Raw genomic sequence first — 10,381 nt, 5'->3', positions numbered from 1 at the left:
CACACACACACACACACACACACACACACACACACACAAATACCTCTTCTCCAGGCCACGGCCCCTGAGATGCAGCCTGTGGTGCTTGTAGTTCCTGCCACTGGGGGTTGGGGGTCAGCAATGAAAGGGGGGGGCAGTACAATGGGACCATGGTACCTATCTGCTTGCCTCGTTCCCTCCTGTTACCCTCCACCAAAGACCAGAGACTGAGAAGGTTTCCAGGTAATAAGGAGGGGTGGCTGGCTGGACCCTCCCACTAGAGGTAACTAAGAATCCTGGAAAAAAATAATGAATCCTTAGCCAGAAAACTGGGTGAAGCAGGAACTCAGTGTTTGCTGTTGGGCATTTGTTCCACCTGGCAGGCCGAGAACCTGGGGGGCCTGGGATGAGACCGAGCTAGGCAGGCCGAGGGGGAGATCTGAGGGAGAGTGCCACCCCAAGAGCCACACCCTAGACTTGGGGGGACACAGAGCTCCACAGCCCACCCCCACCTTCCCATCTCTCCCAGGTCATGCTCAGCACGGAATGGCGACTCCGGCCTCAGCTTGCCTGGTGCCAGGGGCAGCAGCTCCAGCTGGCTTTGTGCTGCGTGAGTCCTGGCCTGCCTCTGCACACCTCAGCCAGAACCGGCTGTGGGGCTCCCGTCCGTGGGCAGCAGGGCTCCCACGTTAACCGCTCCGGGACAGTCTTCCACGGGGCCTCCGAGCACGGGCTCTAGGTTCCGGGACAGCCTGTACCTGTGCCCTTTGGCGAACCTGGCTGACAGTCACCTCGCCTCTCCTGTCCTCAGTTTTCCCATCTGTGAAAGGGGTGCAATAACCACGTCACGAGCTCGTGAAGCTGACAATGAGGTGATACAGGAAGGCACTCCTAGAGGCCCTCACATATTGCAAACAGCTGCTATTGCTATTTTTTGTCATTATTTACTCCCCAGGGTACGGCTCTGACATCCAGGAGCCTGTGACAACTACTTAATAACATTTACTTAAGGAAAGCAAAAACATCAGTGTATGTTCAAGGGCACGGGCACTGACCTTGTCCATCCCCCAGCCTCTCCCACCATTCTAATGCTCCCAGTGACCCCATCCACAGGGCAAAGTTCCTTTTCCTTTTATAGCTGGACCCCATGGGGTCGGGGAGGGGGAGGAGAGGGCCCCCTGGAACGGAGCCCCCTCCCACCAGCCTGGCCCTGGGCTGGACTGATGCAGGGTAATGCTCCTGAGGACACGCCTGCGACCAAGGACGGGCCAGCCCTGGGCAGCACCCAGCACCGCTACACACACCTCCACTGTTACCTTCCATGATGGTTACCGGGTCTTCTATCTGTGGCCGAAGTATGTTGGGTCCAAAAACAGTTGCCAGGTTCTGGACACTCATCTTGTTGACATTCGAGTGGGACTGGACTTCATCCAGAAACCTGTACAGTAAGGAAGAAGCAGATGCTAGATCTGCTGGGAGCTGCCTGGCCTCCATGCCCAGCCATGTCCACGCGTGTCCACGGCTGCTGGGCGTAGCCAGCTGCCCCTGGCAAACTCAGAAGAGGGCAGAGCCTCCCCCTCAGAGGGGCAGCAGACGGCCATCAGAAGCAGAGGCCGGCGGGACAAGGGCCCACTGTCAGTGTGGAAGCAGGACACGACTCTCCCGCCTGCAGTGGGGACAGAGGCCCGCGAAGGCCCAGACCCCTCAGGCGCACTGCATGCCCTCTCCCAGCACCTGGGTCGAGGCCGGTATGCTCGGGAGGCAGACCCCTGGGGGAGGGGACGGCGGGAGGCACCCAGACAAGGCTGAAGGGACACAGGGTGTGTCCCTTCTCTTCAGAAATGCTACCCTGGGGACTGTTCAACACTGCCTGCTCCCACGGGGACCGTGAGCTCCATGAGCGCAGGGGCTGTGTTCTTTTATGCCCCTCATTGGCTCCATCAGCACATGGCGGGGAGATGGGGCGGGACAATGACCAAGGCCCCCTCTGTGAAGGGCGCAGGGCCAGAGCGCAGGGAAGGGGAGCTCCCTGCCCCTAGTCACTTACTTGCAGATATATCTGAGCAGGTTGTAATTGGCCAGGGGAAGGCTGCTCACTTGTTTAGCCAACTCCAGAGTCCCCTTGGGATTGAAAGAGAAAAACAGCATTTCAAAGGCCAGCAATGAGACTCCAGGCTGGCGGGAGGGCTGGGAGTGGGGGCAAGAATCTGAGTCCAGGCCTCCAGCCAAGGCCCATGCAACCAGTCCCCAGGTGGCCAGAAGGTGCCCCCACCTCCATCTCCCTCTGAGGAGCGGGGAGGCCAGCCTTGGGGAAGCAGATTTACTTCTGGGGAACTGACGTGAAGGGTATGCCTCTGCAGGGCAAAGGAGGAGTGTCAAGGCCACGGCTCAGCACACTTCGGGAGGCACAAATATTTGCCAGGTAAAGACCCCTCGTCTCCCACAGGGCCAGAAGGCCGACAGATGGTCCTTCCCCAGCCAAAGCCGGCTAGGGCTGCAGGCAGGCACCTGCAGGAGAGGGCAAGGGTGGGCGTGGGAGCCCTCTGTCCTGGAAGCAGCCTCAGATTCTTTTGGGAGGAGGCAGGATATAAATAAATGAAAGGTCTGGTGGTTTCTGAACCCTGTAGCTGGCCTGGGTAGCCTGAGGTTGAGCCGGGTAGTACAGCAGGAGTCCCTACTGTGTTGGGGCCCGCACCTGGGCCCCAGGCACTCAGAACCACAACTGGAACTCAGCCTGCTTTAGGAGGTAACTGCCGCTCCCGGAGAACGAGGCCTGCACACAAGAAAGGACCCTACACAGACAGGGGACGCTCCAGGTACCCTCCCACACACACAGCAGAGTGCTCCAGCCACCCCCTCACCGACATACATAGAGCAGGATGCTCCGGGCCCTTCACACAGCAGGCTGTAGGCCAGGAACTGTGGGCCACGAAAGTCACTAAATGTCTGTCTGTGCCCTGCTCCAGACACCCACCTCCCAGCAGGCCCGCCTCCCAGGATGGGTCCCGAGGAGCCACTAACCTCCCCCTCGTCCTTGGTGAGCAGCTGGGCACAGCTGAGGAAGTCCTCGTACCTGGCGAAGGGGACCACGGGCTCGGGGAGCTCCCGCAGGTAGAGCTTCAACAGAGAGGCCACCGTGTGCACATCTGTTGTGCTGTGGGCAGGGGGACATGCATGAGGCCTGGGACACCAGGGAGCCCAGGAGTGGCCAGCACCTTGTGCCACTCCCCCAGGGGCAGCCTCCACTCTCATGTCCACGTGAGACATGATGTGAGCCTGAGCTTGCTCCCCCCACTCCCCGACTGGCCCACCAACAGAAGGAGGGACCGTGTTAAATGCACCTGCCATGCTGGCCTGCTGAGCTCCTGGCAAGAGCAGGCACCCCTGGGCACTGGCCACTAGGGGGCCGGGCAGGTCAGAGGTCAGGCCCTCTCCCTCAGCCTCTGGGTTCCTATTCACATTACACATGCCTGGGCTTCTCTGTTCATCACGCTATTTCCAGCGCCCCAGTGTCCTGTGCGTGCTCTTGGAGGCCTCAGTCTCCTGTGCCCCAGCTTGGAGCTGCCCAAGGTGGTTTGCCCAGGGGAGGGCAGCAACCCTGGGCCTATTGGCCTCCGAGTTCAGGTCCTGGACTACTATCTTGGCACCTCCTCTAAGCTTGCTTTCCTGGATGGGCCTGGGCCCTAGGTATTTCATCTGCTTTTCTAGGGCCCTGGATTTAAACCCTGAGCCTGCATCTCCCTCATGGCAGGCACTCAGGAAAGATGAGCCTGGGGCCAGGAGAATGTGGCTATGCCATTAACGTGCCACCTGGCCCTGGCTGTCAATGGCTGGTCTGAGTTAAGCCCTAAGGTCCCTTCTGGCTATGGCATTTGGGATTCTAGGGATCTATATACCCATATATAGTTCAGACCCACAGACCTAGGGCCCGTCCCTCCCTCAGGCCTGGTGGTTCTGAGTCTGGCCTGGCCATGCAGCCCCCGTCTCTGCTTCCACTTACCTTCTCCAGCCAGGCATGCTGCTGCCCGTGCCCTCCACTGCCTTCCCCCAGGCCCCCTCCCCACCTTTGCCAACACTGCCCACTTCCTGGGTGCTCACAGCCCCTGGGGGCACCCAGGCTTGAGCCCAGTGGCCCCTCCCCCGCTGGAGCCCCGGGGGTTCAGTGCTGGCCACTGCAGGAACTAGAGCCGCAGGAGGCTGAGTGGAGGGGCAGGAAGCTAGGAGGATCTGCAGGCTTGCCCCCAGGGAAGACGTGGACAGTGAAAGCACAGATGTGTGGCCAAGGCCCTACTGATATGTCTCCCCTTGGTGGGGGAGGTGAAAGCTTTTCTGTCCTGGGCAAGTGGACTCAGAGCAGCCCTTCCACCCTTCTGCTCCCTTCTGGAGCCCCACCCTGGCTCCTCCTGCATACCCTCAGCTTTCAGTGCTTCTGGGCCTGGGAGGCCTGGCCCCTAGCCAGTCCCAGCAGCTCCAGTTCACAGCCCCCTGCCCCACAGGTCCCTGCAGCCAGCCATGTCCCGATCCTCTGCCCCACTCTGGTTTAGGGAACCTGGCCCAGCACTCTGACTGCCTCACCTTCTTTCCTCTAGAAACACACTTCCTCACCCTCTCCCCTCCTTCCCTACTCACTGCAGAGCCTCTCCCTTTGAACAGTGGCTTAAGGTTTTTTTCTTGGTACTTCTTGCAACCCCCTCACCCACCCTCCCCTCCTGCACACACCTACGCTGAACCCAGACACCCTACCCCAGCACCCAAGGAGAATGTTCTGTGGCCCACAGCTCCGTGGAGGCCCCCCAGCCTGGGAGCCCCTCTAGGGCAGGTGCCATCACCTGTCCCGCTCCCTCCCCCCAGGACCAGGCTCACAGCATGTGGTGGAAGGGGACTGGGTACACAGACAGGGCAGCCCAGGGGTCTAAGTCAGCTTCCTCCCTTACTGTGGGACTTGGAAAGAGGTGGCTAACCCGAGAGGCTTAGTTTCTCCTCCTGCAAGAAAACGCTTCCACTCCTCGATCTCTCTTCTTTCCTAAGGGCAGACCTCCCCTGGGAATGGGGTCAGTCCCAGGCTCCACATCTATCGACAGACTCTCCTAGCTGCAGTGATGGGTCTTGGCAGAAGCTGGAGGCACGGGGGTGCTCTGCCCCGAGAGAAGAGCTGGGAAGGCCAGGGCTGCCAGCAGAGACCCATGGGTTTATCCTGGGGGCAGAAGAGGGCCTTGACTATGAGGGCAGATCTGAGAAGGGCAGTTCCACGGAGGCCAAGGTTGGCTTGATGCAGGAAGAACTTCCTATGAAAACTGCTCTAGAATGAGTGGGGTGCCATCAGGGAGAAGAGGACCCAGGTCGCCCCACCTCCCGGGTCACGGCCCTTGGGCTCTTCAGTGAAGTGGACTCTACCCACACAGTGCGGCCCTGGACCCGGGAAGCCCCAGTGATGGGCTGGGATGGGCACTGACTCCCCAGCCCCGTTGCCTGAGAAAATGGGGGGGCTGCTGCCCCATCTTGCCACTGAAGGGGCCTGGGCATGGATCACCCCAAGGAAGGAGAGCCCAGAGGGAGGCCCTGCAGGAGGCCTGGAGTCCCAAATGGAACAAGCAGAGGCCCTTCTTTTCCCCTGTCTGGCTTGGGTTTACAGCCATCCACCATGGAAAGAGCCTGCGTAGACACGAGTGTGCCTCGTCTGTGGCAGGCCCCAGCCCGGAGAGGCGGCCCAGGGCTGCTGCAGTGATTTTGTGCCTGGTGCTCTGCCCACAGGGGTAGCAGGGGGGCACGAACTGAGCCCATGCACCACTGTGGGGAGCCGTGCCACCCACCACCCCGCTGCCACGCTTCCTGGATGCCAGCCCACCTCTGGCCCCTGGAGCTTGCGTCCTGGGGAACAGACAGGTGATCCCACCTCTGCCGCTCTCCCCCAGGAGCTCACCTGTCAAACAGTGGCTTCTCCCCACAGTCGAAGGAATCCTGCAGGTCCCTCACCAGGTTGGCCTGGCCGGGCATGCGGAAGAGCCCCTCCTCGGTGAGCCCACGTTCCCGGATGAAGTCCACACACTGCTCCACCAGCAGGGGGGCCAGGCGGGGGCCATACTTCCGCTCGTGGTGGACTGTGTCCTCCAGGCGCTGCCCAAAGATCCCTGAGCACAGAGAGGAGCTGGTCAGGCCCTCAGCGATCCAGCTCAGCAGTGGGGGACAGGCGCTTGGGACGATGGGCGGCAGGGGGCGCTGTCAGGGCCCAAAGTGGCTCTTTTCCTGAGGGAGCAAATCAGAATCTGGGAGGGCACACACCAGGCAGCTGGACCCTGGGCCACCTGGGACAGGGAGCAGGAGGGCACAGCAGGCAGGGGGCTTGTCCTGTGCTACGGAATTTGTCTAAGCCTGAGGAACCTTTAAAGGACCCTCAGGGAATAGGCATTATGCATTTTATCGGTTTATTTATGCAACACTAACCTCCAAACAGGAGTGGCTTACATTTAAAAAACCCAGGACAATGTCCCCAAAAAGAGGCACCCTAGAATATTCTTAGCGGCACTCTGCAATCTCTCCAAATGGAAAACCACCTAATAATGCCCATCGGCAGTAGAATAAGCGGGTATGTCCCGGTCTGCTCATACTGTGCAGAACCAGACGGTGACAAAAACAGATGGTGCACAGCTCACACAACAAGACAGATGACACACTGATGTGAAAACATACTCATGGTGCAGCACCACTGATCGTTAGGGAAACGCAAGTCAAGCCACAGTGAGGTACCACCTTGCACCCCATTAGAATGGCTACTATCAAAAAAACCCAGAAAACAGCAAGTGTTGGCGAGGATGTGGAGAGACTGGAACCCTTGTGCGCTGTTGAAGGGAATGGAAACGGTGCAGTCACTACGGAAAACAGGGAGGTGCCTTCAAAAATGTAAAACAGAATTACCATATGACCCAGCAATTCCACGTCCAGGTAAATAACCAACGGAACCAAAAGCAAAGACTTGAACAGACATTTGTACATTCATGTTCATAGTATATTATTCACAATATTTGAAAGGTAGGGAGCACCTGGCTGGCTCAGTTGGTAGAGCACGTGACTCTTGATGTCAGGGTCATGAGTTCAAAGCCCCATGTTGGGCAGAGAGCTTGCTTAGAAAAAGCAAAACAAAACAAAAACCAAAGGTAGAAACAAACCAAGTGTCCATCAACAGCTACATGGATAAACAAAATGTGGTACATACATATAATGGAATGTTATTCAGCCTTAAAATCAAAAGGAAACTGAGACACTCTACACTGTGGATGAATCTCAAGGACATTGTATCAATGAAATACGCCAGCCACAAAAAGACAAATACTGTCTGGGAAGCCAGGCAGCAGTGATCACTGCTCCAGGTGGGAGATCGTTGGGCCTGATAGCACCGAAAGGAGGCTGTGTACCAGCTGACCCTCCCCAACACACACACACACACACACACACACACACACACACACACACACACACACACACACAGTGACGCTAACGGGAGAAACACACTTCTCCCTGCCCTAAGCTCTACAAGGACTTTCAAATGCCCAACATCTTCCATATGCATGCACGATGCAGAGACCTTCCCTGCAGGGGCGCTTTTGGGGTGTGCCAGAGGCACGATGCCAGAGCTCCACTGTGTGCAGGCACGTGGCTACCGAGGCCGGGATGGTGGTGAGCGAGCCAGGGGAGAGTTCGAGCTCTCCCTTGCCATGGAGCAGTGGCAGGACTCCGGGCACCTACTCAGCTCCCCGCACAGTGGCGAGTTTGACGTAAGCTACAGCAGTCCCTGATGCAGTGCCATCCCTGATGCAGTGCCTGGCATAGAGCAGGACTCAGTAAAGGTTCCTCTGCCCCTGCCTGACCCAAGGACAAAGCATACAGAATCGGGGGGGGGGTGAGACTTGTCCCTTCTAGAAAACATGCGCATGTGGAGTGCATCCAGTGATGCCGTCAAGGCTTTAGGGAGCAGTGCGTGCATGCGTGCAAGTGGGCGTGTGTGTGCACGTCCGTGCACGTATGCCTGAGGGGTGGGTGCTGACACAGTCAACACGGAACACTCATGGTGCGGGGTGCTGCTCTAGGCACTGCCCGGACACCAGGGCACGATTCTCATGCAGCTCCATAACTGAGGAACTACTTCTACCAGCATCACTATCAGCACCATCCCCTTTTCTCAGACGGACAAACGGAGACGCATGCCCAAATTCACTCAGCATGTGGCAGGGTCAAGGTTCAAACCCATGCAGGCTGGCTCCGGGCCTAGAGAATGTTCTAGACCACACTGCTGCTCTCCACCCATGCCGGTGCTGGATACCTGGCTACCACCCACCCACCAGTCCCGCTTCCCGTTTCCCCGGTCTGCTCGTGCAGACAGTGGGCAGTGGGCAGAGGTGAAGCGGAGACTATAACAGGACACGAAAGGAAAAGCTGTCTGCCTTCTGGGACTCGTAGGAGAGCCCAGTGCCCCTGCCCACAGGGGTGGGGCCTGGCGGGCCAGTCAACAGCATCGAGAGCAGGGGCTGAGGCTGCCATGAGACTGGCATGGTGGCTGCCTGGGGCAGCCCTGAGAAGCCCGTCTGAGGCGCCCCCAGGGCCCGCCCCTAACAGCGCCCGGGCCTCTCTGCTGGTCCCGGGGCCACAGAGCCACTGTCCCCTCTCACCTCATTCAGGGCACAGTGGCCTCTGCTCAATAGTGGGCCACGTGGGGCCAAATGCTCCTGTTCAGCTAGTGTGATGTGTGAACCATTTTAATATGAGTTATTCAAAATCAGGAGATTTCATATAAAAATCTGAATTTCCAGCTTCTCTTGAAAAAAATCCACAGATCTGGAAGTACTAGGCCGGAGTTCCCAAACGGCAACACTGGCAGAGTCCAGCGGCCCCTGTGTCCGTGGCAGCCCATCACCTGCCACCCCTCCCCAGTCCTCACTGCGCCCTGCTGCCTCACACCCAGCCCAAACTTCACTCATGCGGCTCGGACAGGAATTCACCCCTCTTGCTTTGACCTCCATGGCCCAGACGTCCCCCAGGGGTACTGCGGTCAGGATGAAGGAGAAGAGGGGTCTTGATTCACAGGAGGCAGAAATGGGGACCCATGCCTCTCACGACCTGAGTCATTTGCCAGGGCCTCAAACGAGCGGGCAGAGGACATACAGGGGGAATTGCCCATGAGCAGAGGGTCCCCAAAAGGGGAGGGGGCTAGCCTGGCATTGCACCCTCAGCGCCTGCCTCTTGCCTCCCTCCCCGCTCATGCACACGTCCCTTTCTTGTCAGCTCCACCCACTACTCGCCCTAAATGCGTCTGCTTTCCTGCTGCCCGGCCTGTGCACCGACTTCTGCCTGGAGGTCTCCTTCCTCTTCAGTCTGCACAAATCTCCTATTAGCCCTCGGGAACAGCTCAGATGTCCCCTCCCATGTGAGCTGTGAGTGCGTGAACCCTCACCTCTGCCCGCATCCTCACTGGGAGCCACCCCCCCCACCGCAGTCCCGAGCTAGTGCTGGCCTGGGAGCACCTGGGAGCACCGAGTGAAGGACAGTGACCCATCCAGAGTTCCTGCACTCAGCTCCCCACGCTGGGCTCACAGGTGACTGAAGGCCACAGTCAGGGAAGAGAGACACTGAGGAGAATTCTAAAACTCCCTCCAGGGATCCACAAAGCTGGGTTAATCCCCTCCCGCCTCCTCTAGGCTCTAGCCCTTCCTGCTCTCCCATCTCCTGTCCCCGGGACATCTGCCATCCTTCTGTCTCTCCATCCGCCCACCCACCCTTGTACCCCCCTCACACTTGCGCCTCACCCTGCTCTAGGGAGTGGACGGCCTCGGTCCACTCCCGAGGGCTGGGGACACGCAAATCCCACCGGGGCCTACTCAGCTGAACGCCCCTTGCTGCCTCCCAACCCCCCCACGCCCCAGGAGGAAATGCACCGTGGCAGGCAGGTCAGGCCCTGCCCCACCTTCCTCTGGGGTACAGACCTGGGCCAGAGAGAGGGCAGCCGCTTCAGCGCGGGCCCCCAGCTCTGAGAGCCCCCTCCCAACCTCAGCACAGCCAGGGCCGCCCCTGGGAACCCTTCCTCACCACTCACCCCGCCCTCCTACACAGGGCTGGGAGCCAGGGAAGGGAAGTCCACAGGGCTCGGGGCGCTTCCAAATCGGGGCGACTAGGGGAGGAGGTGCCATGGACACTGGGGTGTAAGGATGAGGAGATGGGCAGGCGGGCAGGCGGGAGCGGGGCACGGGGGCAGAGGCCCCAGGCCAGAGCTGGGTGGGGGTCTGACCGGGGCCACAGAGGTCGGAGGCAGGGCCCGAGGGAGCAGAGCTGAAGACGACCAGCCACAGTGGTGAGCACTGACCTCCTGTGCTGCCCAGAGGCTTTGGGATATGACAACACTGTCCCAGAGGCCCTC

General features: G+C 59.3%; 1 protein-coding gene across 9 annotated transcripts in view; it reads right to left on the bottom strand.

Annotated features, from left to right (window-relative positions):
- ARHGAP22 (Rho GTPase activating protein 22) overlaps positions 1-10,381 on the bottom strand; it is a 165,806-nt gene that overhangs the window by 5,783 nt on the left and 149,642 nt on the right. For 7 of the 9 annotated variants that reach the window (XM_025880520.2, XM_025880521.2, XM_025880522.2 and 4 more), the window contains 4 exons: positions 5,900-6,107; positions 3,001-3,133; positions 2,027-2,100; positions 1,296-1,417 (listed from right to left, as the gene is read on the bottom strand). In XM_025880520.2, the coding sequence (XP_025736305.1) occupies positions 1,296-1,417; positions 2,027-2,100; positions 3,001-3,133; positions 5,900-6,107 (537 nt within the window). The remainder of the gene's footprint in view (positions 1-1,295; positions 1,418-2,026; positions 2,101-3,000; positions 3,134-5,899; positions 6,108-10,381) is intronic. The other 2 variants (XM_025880523.2, XM_025880524.2) reach the window with 1 other exon arrangement.

Source organism: Callorhinus ursinus, unplaced genomic scaffold (assembly GCF_003265705.2).
Source record: "Callorhinus ursinus isolate GAN/ISIS: 27379988/994484 unplaced genomic scaffold, GSC_fseal_2.0 scaffold20, whole genome shotgun sequence".
NCBI classification, from domain to species: Eukaryota; Metazoa; Chordata; class Mammalia; order Carnivora; family Otariidae; genus Callorhinus; species Callorhinus ursinus.
Note: the sequence above shows the minus strand (reverse complement) of the source record. Positions and strands in the feature narration are given on the sequence as shown.